Source organism: Plectropomus leopardus, chromosome 4 (assembly GCF_026936395.1).
Source record: "Plectropomus leopardus strain MGB_pleo_1.0 chromosome 4, ASM2693639v1, whole genome shotgun sequence".
Classification (NCBI taxonomy): Eukaryota; Metazoa; Chordata; class Actinopteri; order Perciformes; family Serranidae; genus Plectropomus; species Plectropomus leopardus.
The window spans coordinates 22,191,624-22,208,023 of record NC_142179.1 but is presented as its reverse complement, the minus strand read 5'-3'; the positions used below and the strand labels follow the sequence as shown (position 1 = coordinate 22,208,023).

At 41.1% G+C, this 16,400-nt stretch overlaps 1 protein-coding gene across 2 annotated transcripts in view; it reads right to left on the bottom strand.

Annotated features, from left to right (window-relative positions):
• Window positions 1–16,400, bottom strand: part of sv2ca (synaptic vesicle glycoprotein 2Ca) — a 34,328-nt gene that overhangs the window by 10,059 nt on the left and 7,869 nt on the right. For both annotated transcript variants that reach the window (XM_088076856.1, XM_042488132.2), the window contains exons 3-4: window positions 5,758–5,938; window positions 4,487–4,638 (exon numbers count right to left, since the gene is read on the bottom strand). In XM_088076856.1, coding sequence (XP_087932982.1) covers window positions 4,487–4,638; window positions 5,758–5,938 — 333 coding nt within the window. The remainder of the gene's footprint in view (window positions 1–4,486; window positions 4,639–5,757; window positions 5,939–16,400) is intronic.

The following is a 16,400-nucleotide window of genomic DNA, read 5'->3' as shown; positions in this document are numbered from 1 at the left end:
CTTGTTGCACCTGATCTCAGCCCGCAGGCACTCTCCCAGACTCATTAATCATTGTACCATACACACACACACACACACACACACACACACACAGAGGTTTATACACTCTCACAGAGGGGGGAGATGCACACATACGCACATTGCATTGACAGAGAAAAGGCACCGAAATTAATCACATGAATTAGCATACAGATGACAGTGACACGACTAACATGATACCATAGTGCCATACTTCCACCCACATATACACACACAGGTAAACACATTAATATACATACAGAATTATATACCATAAATGGTCCTTTCCTTATGCAAAAGGGTGCTCATTTTAATGCATTTTCCCAATTTAATGTTGTAATGTAGTAGAGAAAGAATATTAAATAAAGACATTTTTGAGTTAGAAGTAATGAAAGAGTCATAGATTTACAAACTTCTGAGAAAAATTGTCACTAAATTTAAGAATTTTCCCCACTGACCAAAAAAAAGTGGCACTACATATGGCATTGAATTCAAAGTACTGCTTTAAGTGTGTAGAGTAATATTTCCCTCCAAATATGGAATTATTAAGATTATTGTGTGCAGTATGCAAAAGTTACATAGAGGAATGCCTGTGATGGTGAGTGTATATATACTGTAATGCCACACCAGCCTGGATGTTACCACAAATGTGCAATGCATTGGTTATGTAGATCTGTATTTGTGCTCTTACTGACTTCACTTTTTTTAGATTTTTTTGGGAGGAAGCACAGAGAGGGTTTGCTGTGTCAGTCGTGACCTCCCACGTTTCTCGACAGATCGTGCTTCATGGAGATGCCGCTCCAAAGGGAATAGCACCATTATCTATCAACAGGCGTAGGAGGAGAGTCAGGGGGTGGGTAGGGGGTTAACACTAATGGTATGCCAGAAAAAGGCTGCTTGGAATTAATCTCACAGCATATTAAAATCCGGCTTTGAAAGCAATGCACATCAACTGCTAAAAACAACTATTTTCATATGGGGGTGGGCGTCTATCATAAGTGGAATAAATGCATCCCAGAAGAGTCCAGAGAGATGAGAATGTGTTGGTAAAAAGCAGCAAAACACGCAAAATGAAATGAGCAATGATTGGGTTTCACTCTCAGTGTCTTCTGTTGGGCAGTAGGAGTAATGACTCTGGTAGACAACGCCTCGTCTCTGTGTATTCCCGCTTCCTCTGAGTCCCTTTATTTATTTCCCTGTCTTTCTGTGGGAGTGTGTGTGTATGTGTGTGTATGTCTGGAGTGACTCAGAGTGAGAGAGAGAAGTAAAGAAAGCAAGAGACAGAAAGAGACAGAGTAACAGAGAGAGAAGGGGAAGGAGTTGTTCAGCAGTGATTGCCTTTTCTACAGAAATGTAGCGTGGCTTCCTGCCCCTCAGGGTTACTGTTTCACCCATGCCATTGGAAATCTCATTACAGGGATTATGTACATAATTGACTAAGTCTATGGATGACTGACTCAACAGTGCTTCACTACTCCCAGGCGTAGATAGATAGACAGATAGATAGATAGATAGATAGATAGATAGATAGATCTAAGGGGTATTATCAATGGCCATATAAAGTTCACCCAAATCTTAGTAAAAGTAAAAAACTAGCACTAGCTCCAAAGGCACTAAAGGTCGCTAGATGATATAATGTGCGTATTTGCATATTAGTGATGTCATCGAGTATTCTTTTAAAAAAACAGATGGATTTTACAACTTCGCTGAATAAGATTCAAAAGAAAAATCCTCAGGTGCAATGACAGCTTTCTCACGCCTCAATGTAACCAAAGAAACTCACAGCAACTGAATTCCCACCATGCGCCGAGTGGCGTCTCCGTTTTTTCTTCCTGTCACAAGCCTACTTACTGGAGAGAGAGGACCGAAACTCTGCATTGTTTCCACCCTATTCCAGCATTTATGCTTAGCTAGGATAACCAGCTGCTGGCTTCATTTGTATATTTACCAACAGATCTGAGAGTGCAATCAGGCTTTACAGAAAGCAAAAATGATATAGTGCCTCTTATAAAATAGTACAAGCAGAGGATTTACAATTAATTCACAACAATGTGAAATCCATCAGGGGGTATTTAATCTTTAATCTGTGGATCTGAGAAGCGTCTAATGAGGATGCTCTCGCGGTGGGCTTTCTTGGCAGCAAGTAAACTCCTCAAAGTTTTCTGTCAATGTAAAGAGGATCTGTGCTGAGCAGACCTCCTTCTGGGCCCCAGCTGTGAGTCTGGCAGGGGGCTTCTGGGAGACATTAGGAGTCAGTGAGTGGAGAAGATAAATGAGAGCCCTAATGGTGTATTAAACACCAGTGTTGAGTGTATCATAACCCATCACTGATACCTTTTTTGTCTTCGTTCAAAGACATAAAGGTATCTCTGCAGGAGGTCCACACTTTGGCCCACACATGGCAGTGCTGTTGGTTGCAGGCTCTGCAGCACTTTAGGGAAAACATAAAAACCACTGGTGAGCGCTGGAGTATGTATGCAAGACACGTAGTTCCCTCTCAGAGAAAGAGAGGCAGAGTGGTAGTGAGTGTCAGAGAGAATAAGAGCAAAGTAAGGCCACTACCATCTCTTCAATACGATATCAGTAGATCTGACAGCAGAGTTTCCTCGTGAAGACTCGTTCTGGTTTCCGAGGGTTTTGTGAGTCCTTCACCAGTGTGCTTCCATACAGCCATGTGAGCAGATCTACAGCAGTGTGTGCATGCATGTCCGTGAGAAACATGTAAGAGTCAGAAACTCCATGATTAGCAATGCCGTGTGTCTGTGTGTGTTCTCATGTGCCTTTCTGTGTGTTTGCCCGGATGACCTCTCACAATGTCAGATGTTATTGCCTTCAATTTCCCTTGAAGAAGACCTGTATGTGGCTGCGGCCCAGTAAAACATCATCTATGCCACTTACAGCAACACACACACACACACACACACATACACAGACACACTGTCTTTCTCTCACTGACGTCACAGGTTGGCTAAAGCGTGGTCTGGCCATAAATCACCTCTAGCTGTAGCTTTGTCCTATTAGAGCAAGGAGAAAAACCTAATTATGCTTGATCAAGAAGAACACTCTGCAGAGACACAGAATGGAGAGAGAGGAGAGGTAATAAAAGGAAGGACAGAGTTAGACAGAGAGATGGGGTGAGTACAAAACAGGTGGGGGGGGGGGCAGTAAAAGGAAGGAGAGCTCATTCCCCTCTTTTTGTTTCTTTCCATGATGACTGCAGCTGATATCTAATGCAGTATTGTCATAAATCATAGCTTTCTCTCCCCCACGGGCCCACCCTCACCCATTCAGCATGCGGCAGCTCTATGGGATCCATGCGTACGTTAATCTCTTAACCTCTCACAGCCTGCAGCCACTCAGAGCTATTAGGTGATTGATTCCTGTGGCAGGGAAAACTATCACCGCAACCCATGGCCACGGGGAAGCCTTACAGTTTTGTAACCTGTAGTCAGAGCTTAGCATAAAAGTCACACCTCATCAGAGCTGCCAAACTTAATCCTGTTATGGCCTTCACTGGATACAACTTTTATACAACTTGCCTTCTTTCCATATTAGTAAGCACTATACCAAGCCTTGGAGGATGGGTGTAAACCATACAGTGTGCAAAATAATGGACGAAACTACTGTGACTTTTGTTATTGGTTTGTGAACGGCCATTTTGAAGCCACAAGTTTGGCATTACAGCCGTTGTCACCTTGGTTTTTGGAGCCACAAGTGATCATATTTGGGCAAGAGGTTGTAGCTGTGAAGGAGTGGATCTGACTATGGGCAGACAGCCTGTCATTCACGTGATCCTGCCCTTTAATATATGTAACTTTTGGTCATGTAAATGGATGAGTTATAAGAAAATGAATCCCCTGTACAGTTGTCATGAATGTTGAAATTAGCAACAGAGACCAAAAACCTTTTTTTTTTTTGCATCAGGCTGTAAACATTTTTATTTCTGTTGTTAAATTGGGCATTTGAACATGGGGGTCTATGGGGATTGACTCAGTTTTGGAGCCAGCCTCAAGAGGCCATTCAATGAACTGCAGTTTTAGGCATTTCAGTGTTCATTTTTCAGCCTGGGAGGCTGTCGCTTAGATCTGACTCATAGATTGAAGCTGCACCTCGCAGACAGGCTGTCACTCAAGCAGCCACACAATATGCATAAATTTAAGACTTATTAAAATGTAAACGGCTGTTTTATATAAAAATTCAACACCTTGCACAGTTTTCATCAATGTTTAAATTATCAATGGAGACTAAAACCATTTTTTGTATCAGGCTGTGCACAGGTTTATTTCTGCCATCAGGTTTTGGCATTTTGCCATCGGGGTCTAATGGGATTGACTGGCTTCTGTTGCCAGCCTCAAGTGGCCATCACAGGGACTGCCGTTTTTGACAATTGCTTGTTGGCTTAACTTTTCAGCCTTGGATGTTGTGGCTTAGAGTACAATTTACAATATTTTCTAACTGATAAACTCACCATAGTGCGGTATGATGGCCCAGGCCATAGCTGATGCATAGATCTCTCCAATCATCCAGAACATGCACAACCAGCTGAGGTGTTCTCCTCTTTTCTCCCTGGACAACACCTCCGCAAAGAAGGAGAACACGATGGGCACAGCGCCTCCTATCCTGCAAGAACCAGAGAGAATGGGAACGTTAGTAAGAGTGGGGCAGAAAATTAACTTATAACTCCTTATGTTTCCTGTCAGTTTGTGGCCTGCTTTTGTTCCTTGAGTTCAAGAAGAACAAGTCAACAGTTGCCAAAGAAGCAGCAATTCTTCCAGACTTTATTCAGAGTATTCTGGATTGTTTTCCATTCAAATAGAACAAATTCAAGGTTCATTGCAAACACATCAAAGAAGACCTAGTAAGTAAAAAAAAAAAGAGCACCACTAAGCATTTTCCCCAAAACCTAATACAAAAAAGTCCTCAGTGCCAGTTCCCCATGATTCAGAGACACGGGTCGCATTGGCAGTTTGGACAGCCTTTTCAATTACTCTAGAGGTCTCTGGGGAGAGCCATGCAGATGCAATTACTGAATTAGCTCTTAAAGGAACAGTTACACTGCCAAAGATGAGAGTATAATAAATCACACTCTGTTTCTATGTAGTAAGAGGCTGACACTCGATCGGTCTCAGGTAGAGTTTTCATTTTCACACACTCTGAAGCACGTTCTGGTTATTTCAAGAGATTGCAAGAATGCATATTGAATTTTTTTCTTTATGCAGTGAGAATGTCACTGAGGGTAACGTCGTAGACATTGACTGTTAATAGTTTTTACTGCTCTGCGTTGCAGCAGTATGTAGAAGAAAATTACATTTAAAGATGAAGGCATAGTAAATCCTCTATGGCAAAAGAGTCAGAAACTATAAACTATTTGGAGCAGTAATAGAGAAAACAGGCTATATGTAATTATTAAAGGGAATTGCTTTAATCTCTTTTCAATAATCATTCAGTGGATGTCAACAAACGGAGTAATAATTAGGAGAGACACAGGCATGCCTACAGAAACACTCCTCATATAGATTTTGCCTCGCAGAGATGAATTCTTTACTCTCACTGATGGAGCACATGTTGATTTTGGTGATAAACTGTGTTATGTTCAAACAGTGACTATCCTGTAGCCAAAGAAGGAGATTTTGTGGTGTCACAGTGTTAACCGCTGGACTTGACTTTTCCCAAATCATTTAAACTGATGGCTTGTCATCCTCGTCGGGCCCTAAATGACCTCTGCTTTATCAGACTCACCCGAAGCCCGCAACGAGACGGCAAAGGAGGAAGAAGCCGTATCCCTGGACAAAAGATGACAGGAAGGCGAAGAAGCCGTTGGTGGACATGCAAATGAGGAGGCACTGTCTGCGGCCCACTTTGTCAGACATCCCTCCCCAGAAGAACGCTCCAACCATCATCCCCAAGTAAACAACACTGCCTGGAAAGATAAAGGGAGAGAAGGGTCTGATTTTTGTTTGCCTTGATATAAAGCACATTACCTCACATCCTTGTATGTAAAATATGAGGTTGCATGTCTTGGTATCTTGGGTTACACCAACATTTTGGGAGTTTATCTCATTGGTCACCTTACGGGGATGATTTTAGTGCCAGTCTCTTCATCAGGTTTTATCTATGATTAAAACAAATGAGTCTTTTTTCATGTGATTTGGATTATTATCTTCACAAAGCTCAACACTATTCAAACCAGCAATTAATTATTTTTCGGCCATTTGGGAGCAGCAGAAACAAGCTGTGAACACAGCATTGACATTTTATCACCTTATCAAACTTATCTTAGCAACAGTTGCCTATTTACACATCGAGCAGATACGGAGTGTCATTAGCATTCATTTGTTGTGTAACTGGCCACCTGGCACACCAAAGTCTATTTATTAGCTCCCACTTTTTTCAAAATGGCTTTTAATTTGTGAATAATGTTGTGTGTATTTTAATTTGTGTGCATCGCTGTGTGTATTTTAGTGTATTCTTTGATCTTTTGTACCTCATCTAAAGTGTCTTCGAGTACCTTGAAAAGTGCTCTATAGATAAAATCTATATTATTATTATTATTATTATTACTGATGATTGTCTCCAACGTCTAAGGAAAATCGTAGGCTCGTTAACTGTTAGTTGTATGAACAATGTTCATCACCAGCTAGTTTCCAACTCTAGTTATAAATTGGATGTTTTAAATCAATCAATTTCATTAGCTGTTAACCATGGTACAATAACCACATACAACGGTAATGACGTCTTTTTCCTTTATAAAATGCAGTTTCAGCCTTTGTTTTCCTAGGTCCAAAGCTTTGAATCCATCTATTCTACCACATTAAAACCAGGGTTGGAAATTTGCACCAGCCACCAGCCAAATGCTGGTAAAATATGCTAGTGGCTGTTAGATTTTCTTCACTCACCAGTCAAACAAACAAAAGTAGATAGATGGTAAATTTTGGAATTCACCAGCCACAAGAAAAGTGAATCTCCAACACGACTGTGTAACCAGTTGATAATTCTGTTTGATGTCAGACAAACTACAAGGGAAACATGTTCACAAACTCATTTTCAATCTCTGTGGTGGGCTTAGCATGGAGGAGTGGACTGAGCAATGCATATCTACGAGGGAAAAATCACACAGGTTAGTAGATCCGAGTGACACTTTTCACATACAAGTGGTCATATGAAAAACTAATTACAACCTTTTAAACATGTTATTGTAGCTAGAGACTTGTACACCAGACATTTTCCCATAAAGTCTTATAATGCAGCTGTTATTCTAAACATAGTATTTCAGTCAATGTACAATCATGCAATAGAGAAACAGTAAAAAGACCATCTAGAAAGACACACTAGCACTCCTAACAGTTTGAACTGATGACCTTCAAAGATTTATGTTTTTACTTTCATAATATCACCATTCACCAAAAACATAATTCACATTTAAGTGAAGCGGAATGACATTTTGGAAATATCTCCCCCTGAGTGGTCAAAGCCACCCGACACTGACTCTCAGCCAAGAAGTGTTTTAGGAATCGTGTCCTCTAAATGTGCCTCTGCTGGCAAAAAAACGAACTGTCAAATTAAAACACGGAGCAACATTAAGCTTGTGCCACCATTATTGCTGCAGTGAATCTATGGTGAACGACTTCCTAACACATGGAAAACGTACAGATGATCATGCCATTATTAAAGGGGAAAATAGACTGCAGTTAGATGCAAGTTAAACACGCATTCCCATATTAGATCTAACAACAAGCTTCAGTGTTCCTGCTACTCCGACTGGATCCTAAAAACTGAAGCACTGACTGATGACAGTGAACCTGACACCCTATTTGAAAACCCTCAGCCCCAGTAACACACTCTAACGTTGATAGGTAAATACAGTGTGTAAAAGAGTGAAAATGGGCTCTGATCAATGGGGAGACAAATGTGAACAGTAATGCAGGGTGACTTTACAAAGGGGCCCTCTGCTCTCTTTTAATCTCTCTCATCACAAATGAGATCAATGCTCCAACAAAACAGCATTGATTTCTCTCACTGATCATCATGATTCTGCTCCAGAGAGAGAAGCCTATTATTATTGCTTTGTATGTGGCACTCATTGTGTGGTTAGCAGCCTCTGTGGACATACAGTGTCTGCTGCAAAGAGCAACTCCAATTATAACAGATACTACATATAAATAAAATAGTCTTAGCAGCAAATATGGTATACCATAAAATAAAATGGCAAGCCAAAAATAAAACAGAACAAAAGAAAACAAACAAAACATAATTAAAACAGAGGTGAAAATAAATATTACAGTAATTACAATGTACAGAAATTTTGAAGATCACATTGGCTACAACACTTTATATTCTTAATTACAATTGCCCCAACCCCACTCCCATCTTGGGTTTTATTGGTCTTTATCAAAATTTTGTTTGAAAAAGTGAATCTCCCCCAGGTATTTTCAAAAACTGCCAGTTTCCTTTTGTAATATATGTCAGTTTTTCCATAGCAAGATATATTCGTAATATATTGCTTTATACTTGGTTTCTTTATTTTTTAGGGGTTTTTTTTGTTGCAGGCTAACACACTGAATACCTTACTAACAGATAATATTACAGCAATGTTGTCTTCATCCATCCCCAAACACACACAGACACATAAACTTGATTTGGAGAGGATATTTGTGTTCATAATTCCACACATAAAGAAGAGACAGTACAAGTTGCAGTCATATATGGAGTGATACAACTCAGCCGTAGGGACACTTGTTCATCCCATTACAATAATCTTAATAGCAAGATGCATTTTCTCTCTGTAATGTCTGCAGTCAGGTCTCCTCTCCTCTGCTGTGAGCAGATATCTGTTCGACTCTCTCGCTTCAGGGGTCAAAACCCGGCTATCTGTCACATTTGGCAGCCATCTAGATACTCGCCTGAAGGTACCATAAATTCAACTCTAAATTTAACGGAAGTCTTCAGTCTATGCACAGTTCACTTTGCTTCATTAAGAAGAGGCTAGATATACGACACACGCACAAGCAAACACCCACTGGCCACCCATTTAATTGTCATGCATCCAAACATCCATTCATTTAGTTTTAGCACTCAACTTTTCATACACACAATAAAATGTTTTTTGGTGTTGGATTTTTAGACATAGTGACACGAAACAGACAAAGACAGTGCCTTCTTTTACTTGAATGCCCTTAAAAAAAAGAAAGCAATAAAATTTTTGACTAATGAGTACAACCCTCACAGGACAGTCCATTACATAATTAATTTATTGATGTTCTGTCCGACTTGCTGCACAGTATCTCTGAGCATGATGTCAGCAGTGCCCGCACCAGCAAAGAGCATCGTGCACTGTAGTGTAATATAATCCAAAAATAGCACAGACATTATGAGATCTGTCTCATCACCAAAAGGTCAATAGGTAGTTTGTGTGGCATTAACTAGAAAATATGGTACATATTTCAGCAGAATCTTGTGTCTTTTGCCCCAAAAGGAATTTCTGGATGATTATGAGTCATACTCCACTTTCAGAGTGATGTCAGAGTGATACAGTCCCTTTGTCTGTAGCTTTTGGACTCGAACCAAGCAGTTACTAGACTGCAGTAAACTCTTAGTTTGAAAAGCCCTTCACAGGAACGGTCACACTGAGAGTCAGACACACTGTCACACTGATGAGATATTCTTCACCAACCTATTCTATCTGAATGCTAATCACTTTTTTAGTGCGAACATGATATAATGGCTTTTCAGAGTCCATGTTATCAACATTTTTATTTATCAATAGAAAAAAAACTGAGGAATCAGGGTGTTATTTTCTTCCAAAGAGTGCTCCGCCTAGTCCCGCCCTACTGTGCTGTGATTGGTTAATACTAACCCTAACCTCTGTCTGACCCCTTTGGCCTTAGAGCATGGTCACACATGAACAGATGCTGGCAAATTACGATAGCGGGCCCGGAGGATGATGTATTTCTGTAGACCTACCCGGAAGTTAACTTTGTCCTGGTTCCCTCATCAAAAAACCAAAAGACTTTTCCATTGGATTTTTGATAACTGCAAAGAAAGCCAATCACAGCACAGTTGGGCAGGAAAAAGCCAAACACTCAAGGGACACAAATTAGCACATGTAGGGGGAAATGGTCTCAGAACATTTTGCCCTGAAGCAATAACTGGTATCTTGCACCAGATTTTAATTTTTTCACATTTTTACATTTTAAGAGCAATATCACATTTTAGTCCAAACTAATAAATGATTGTTCATATGCATTGCTCCTCACTGGATTACCAACACATTTTTACTTTGTGTACTTTTGTCAACATATACAAATCCTTTAAAGCCAATGAAAGCGGAAGAATTTGAACTTTTCAAAATACGTTGTTGAGCAGAAAAGCAAAAGCAATTAGGATGAGCATTTACTTCCTGCATGTAGGTAACGGAACGTTAATTTTACAGACATTGTTTTGGACACAGGCTGAGTTACATGTAGGTGCCCCAGGGAGCACTTATACTTCACTGGCATACATTAACATTTTGAAGCCTGTATGGGATTTTCTGGTTTAAAGGTAACAGAGGAATCAGGAATATGACAACCCTGACTGCTTTTCAAGGTTAGGTTTTAGAAAATTGAGAGTTTGCACATAACTTCGGCTCACATAATGCAATGTTTCAAAGGTTATCCAGTGACAGATTTGTTTTTTATGTTAACATGAGAATAAAATGGGTATGTGTGGTTATGTAATAGTGTTTTCTCTGATATTTTTCTATATAAATCAACATCATTGCAAAAGTGTGCATCTGGCGTCAGTATTTCCTCTGTGCTCACAATAAATGGTCACCAAAAGCTAATTGTGTTCAGTAATCTGCATCAATTTAAAAGTATAACATACACCAGCTAAGAAATGTGTCAACTTTTCATTAGACTGATGCTCAGGCTGCAATCGATCAATCAATACTGAACACATTGGAAATGATAAGATTGGACCACAAGAGCTTCAACCAGAGTATTCTAATTAATGAACCCTTTCCGGAGTGCTATCACCCGGTACTGCCATGCCATTGATTTAGTAGGGCTACAAATATAGGCCCTTTCTCGGGTCTTCAAGATATAATCAATAGACAAAAGCTCAGTCCAGCCTCATTTTAAGAGCAAAAATTTGGATCTGCGACTACAGGAGGATGAAATGTAAACTCTTACTTTCTGAAGCATCGATAAGACACGTTAAACACAAAACTCCTTGACTGGATGCCAACTGGTACAGACTAACCGTAACAGTGTGAAATACAGCTTTTGGATTTGATGACCCATATAGACTGTGAGCACCATCAGAAAATGACAGTGTGTCAGAAGACCTCTCAGGCAGAAGCAAAAGGTTTTGCCCCATGACAGTCTGTTGAGATGTCAAAACACATCTCCAGGAACAGTTAATATTCAGCAAAACCGCAAAAGGAATAAGACGTGGAGTAAAACATTGCCTCAATGATAAACAGAAACACACACGCAGGACCAAAGAGCAAATCTAATTCACAGATTAAAATGTTACAAATACATAATCTCTTTTGGTGTAGCTAAACTAGCCACTGGGGGAAACTAGATGAAGGAGGGAAGATAAGACATGAAAATGTATACAGCAGCAAGCACAAATGCAAGATGTTGAAATATGTGATCAGCAGAAGAAAGAGTACAAGCAGTGAAGAGTGGGGGGTGACAAAAGAGAGAAAACTGTAATGAGGGAGGAGAGTTCAGTAATTGCAAGACAGGGTGAGAGAATGGGAGGGAAGAAGGGAAGGCCCTGGTGCGGTGTTTTCTGTCCTGTCACATCCCGAGGAGCCCCCTGAGAGCCGTGGGAGCGCTGAGCTGCATCACGACCTCTTCTCTGATTTCATGCTTTAATGCTCTTCGCTCTTAGCGCTGCAAACGGCTTCGGCGTCGGGCAAAACACCCATCCTGTTTTATTCATAATGATGATACTATCATACAACAGCGTGCCTGGTGCACGCGGTCTCACAGTTAAATATTTTCCTACACCTTCTCTCTGTTTCTCTCAATCTCTTCAACTTTGATCTTATTTGGTCTCCCCTCCTTGTCCCTTTTGTGCTTCTCTTCCCAACCTTTCCTCCATTTCTCTTTCTCTCAGCTTGTGTCCTCTCCTATTGCTTTTCCAATTTCCAGACTCACTTCTCATTTCCTTTTTTTCATCCCTTCCTCCTTTTTCCTCCCTCTCCACTCCTCTCTTCGTGCTTCCCTCTCATTTATTTGCCTTAGTTTCCTCTTTGCTCCACTGTCATCAGCTCCTTTACACCGAGCAGCGTGTAATCACATTTGTACTACATCGTGTCAGTTTGATCGGATTCATGCCTCCGTCTTCTGCCACCTCCGCAGAAAAAGAGATTGAAGCTTTTTGTCACATTTAAGTCATATCAGTGGGGGCAGGATTTCAATGAAATCTACATGAAAGTACCCTATTGTGGGGCTTAGAGTGCAGGGTTTAAAATGACTCACTCAGCATCAGTAATGATACAACCTTCATTACTTTAAAGACTGTGGATAATTTGCGTGAAATATAGTGATGCTATGAACCCCTGATAAGAGCCAGCAGTTAGACATGGTTTACTTGTGGCTGATATTGCTGGTGGCAGCAGGTTTGGTCCACACACACTCAGACCCGTCACACACTCCCTCCTTCTCCTCTCCCCCCACACACAGAGTCTCCCACACAATGTGGAGCTGCACTACTCAAGTAGTGTAATCTCTGCAGTGACGCTGCGATCCTACCGCAGTTTAGCCATGCTCAACTGCCCCTGGACCACGCAGCCCCACACAGCCTGTCAGCTGGTTCTTCCCAGACAAGAGGAGGAAATGACTGGGGGGGGGGGGGGACAAAGAGGGAGAAGTATTATGGAGACGGAGCTTGAGAGGAGACAGGACACAAAGAAGAGCCGAGAAAGAAAGAGGTCCAAGAGATCAGAAGAGCAAGAATGAAAAGAAGATAAAGTAGAGCAGAAACAACGAAGGAGGGGGAATATTGATGGCAGAGAGGGAGAGGTGGATGTTAAATGAAAACGAGGACAGTTGAGAGAGTCAGAGGGAGAAGTGAGGGGAGTTTCGGCAGCCTAAGAGAACAAATAAGTAATGATAGGGTGATGTGTTCCCATTGTCTGTTGTGTCTGAGATGATAGCTGAGCCTTTCCCTCACATTGTTGCTATACTGAATACCACCAATCTGCCACCCCTCTGCTCCCATCCACCCACACCTCTCTCCCCATTACTCCTCTCGAATTTGGCAATCTCTCTCTTTCAAAGCTGTCCCTCCTCCTCTCCTCTCCCCTGTTCATCACACATATTGCATCTCACAGCGCTTGTTTTCTATCCTGTTTTCTTCCTTCACGCACCATCCATTCTTTCACAACCCCTCCTACCCCAATTCTCCATCCTTCATTCCCATGTTAAGATTCCTGTGACATTGGGATAGTGGTAGGACCAAACTGAATTCTGTAATCTAATCAGCATTTTAGTTATCTATCCGATTCAGGCCTCTGCGTTTCTCATACTGCATTATCCCATTACACTCAGCTCGGTCCATGCAGCTTGCCTCTGTCTTTGCCTGTTCTGTGGTTAATGGAGCTGCACAATGCAACTATGGTGGGAGTCCAGCTCAGGTGGAACTAACTTTAGGAGTGAGGTGTCATGATGGGTCAGAGGATTTGGGTTTTGGATGTGACATACACATTATTATAATACTGTCTCTGGTATGTTATCTTATGTATAATTGTGAATACTGTCATATATGTGTGCTGATCCCAGGAAGATTCGTTGCTGCCCTGGTAGCAACTAATGGGGATCCTTTTAAACAAATGAACTGAACACCAAATATCTAGTTTTGAAACTATGGAATTTAAATGTTTTAAGGGTGCAAATTACAATTTCCAGTAAAATAAATAATTTCCTCTGTGCTCTGTCAAGAGTGTTTCTAAACTCAAAAGAAAACTATTCTTTTTTCAGGAGTAGGGGTTATTTTTTTTACTGTTATTCCAGTACAATGGCCAGTTCCACTTTACAGCTAACAGGCGTCATTGCTTCTATAGACAGATACGTGACTCCTCTAAAACACAGAATCACCACTTCCCACTACCTGCCAGTCAGTATATTTCAGATTCAAGAAATACTCAAACAAACATAGTGATGTAACTTGGTTGCTGTAAATTTGTGTATACATGACAGGTCAGTAATCAGATTTCTCCTCAGCTATCCAACACATCCTCCAAACCATATGACAGCATAGGTTGTTTGTCACTTCCTTTTACTACAACCCACAAGAGCATTTCCTAAATTAGCGCCCCGAACAGTGGCAGGTGATACAAAAACAACATATATCACCTCCAATGGCTGCAGTTTTAACCATGTGATTAACATTGTGAAATGGTCACGGTTAGGCAACAAAACTACTTGTTTAGGTTTTCAAAAAGATCATGGTTTTGTCCAGCTGACCAGTAGGAGTCACTACTACAAGGACATGACCCCTCATTGGCCTCCCAAATGCTAAACCTGCCAATTGTGGTCAAGTGAACATAGGCTGCATATACCACTCCTTAAACTGTGTGTGGGTCTGTTTAATGGTGGATGATCTATTCTTTATCACCACCACCAGACTGCTATGAATAGGACATCTTTTTGTAAGGCTTGGTAAATACATGTTAGCTGTATGAAATACATGAAAAATGGAGCCACACTAATCAAATTCATCCACAGGCTTAACCGGCTGTTGTTTATTTCTGTTTGCAAGGCAATAAAATAATATTGCCATGGTTCCTGTAAAACACCAACTCACTTCATAATATTAGCTGTAATTAAGTGTAATTACTCTGGAAAACGCCAAATGAATACCAACAAGGTCATAGTAATCATGTAGGCTATGCTCAGACACACACACACGCACGCACACGCACACACACACACACACACACACACTAATCATGTTCACCTCAACGGGGAGGAGCCTCGGGGCAATCAGTAGGAGAAAGGAGGGGAGGATGGGAGAAGAAAAGAGAGGCAGATAGAGAATGGAGGGTGAGAGGGAGGGACAGGGGGTGAGGGTTGGAGTCACGAACAAGGAGAAGCAGAGCGTAGAGCGTGAATGCCTGCAGGACTTTGCTTGGTTAGAGAGGAAGAAAGGAGTTTACATGGATACTTGGAAAGAGACAGAAAAATGAAGGTGCACCGTACACAACATCTTGTGAGGATTTTACAGTGACAGCCCCACACAGACATATTGATAAATCATTTTATCATGTAAAAAGTGACAAAATTAAAAGTACGATAACATATTTTACGTATATGACAGGGTTCCTGTTTTCTTTCAGCCACAACCTCCATTCTCGAAAATGCCTGTCGTATCAATTTTACATCAGATGTTGCGGCACAGTTGATGTATTGTCATGTCTCACTGTGGCAGTTAGTATCTAAGGGCTGTGTGCCTGAATTAATCTTCTCGCCACTCTGGTACTGACACAGTGAGTCAGCCCCTGTACACAGCTCTGTGGTGATGGATTATCCACCTGCAGCCATAGGGACTGCTGGGACTCCTGCTCAACACACAGAGCACACAGGGAATACTGGCTACCCTCCTAATCCTGACACGGAGACCAGTGGACCGAAACACCTCATCCATGTGAAACACAAATAGGATATAGAGTTAGACGTATAGTACAGACACACAAAACTAATCACATCTTTTAAGATGAAAATTATTCCACAGACAGTAGCATGGATGAGTTTTTGCAATCCGGGGAGACTGATTTAAAAATCGGTGTAGCAGAGGTTGAGATGTCCTGACTTTCAAGCCCAAGTATGTGTCAAGCTCCAAGAGCACATTTCCCATAATGCACTTGGACAGTGTCTTTTCATTAGACTGCCCCTGGTAAACTCACATGTTTTAAACTTTTGAAACCTGAGAAAATTGGCTTGATTTTTTTTTCAAAAGCATGAGAAAAAGGCAATGAGCAACTTCACGAGAAATGGCCAAAAATTAGCAAGAAAGTATCACCTTTACTACATAGAAAATAAAATATGTGGGGGGTGGTGGTGGTGCCAAGGGGCCACTTTTTGATGAGTTGGAAGAGAGACTGGGTTGCAGGGTTGGTGCAGACACTGATGTGGAAGACTCAGAAATGCTGACCAATCAGAGCAGACTGGGCTTTTTCATATAGGGGGCTTAGTTAGACAGGTGCTAAAACAGTGTGTTTCAACCAGAGGATGAATACAGGTGTTCCAGCACAGACAGTATGGAGAAAATAAAGTGTTTTTTGAACATTAAAACATGTTCTAGTAGAAACCCAGAATGCAAGTATGAAACTGAAAATGAGCAGAATAGGTCCCATTAATATTGAAGAAATAGCATCAGATACATCC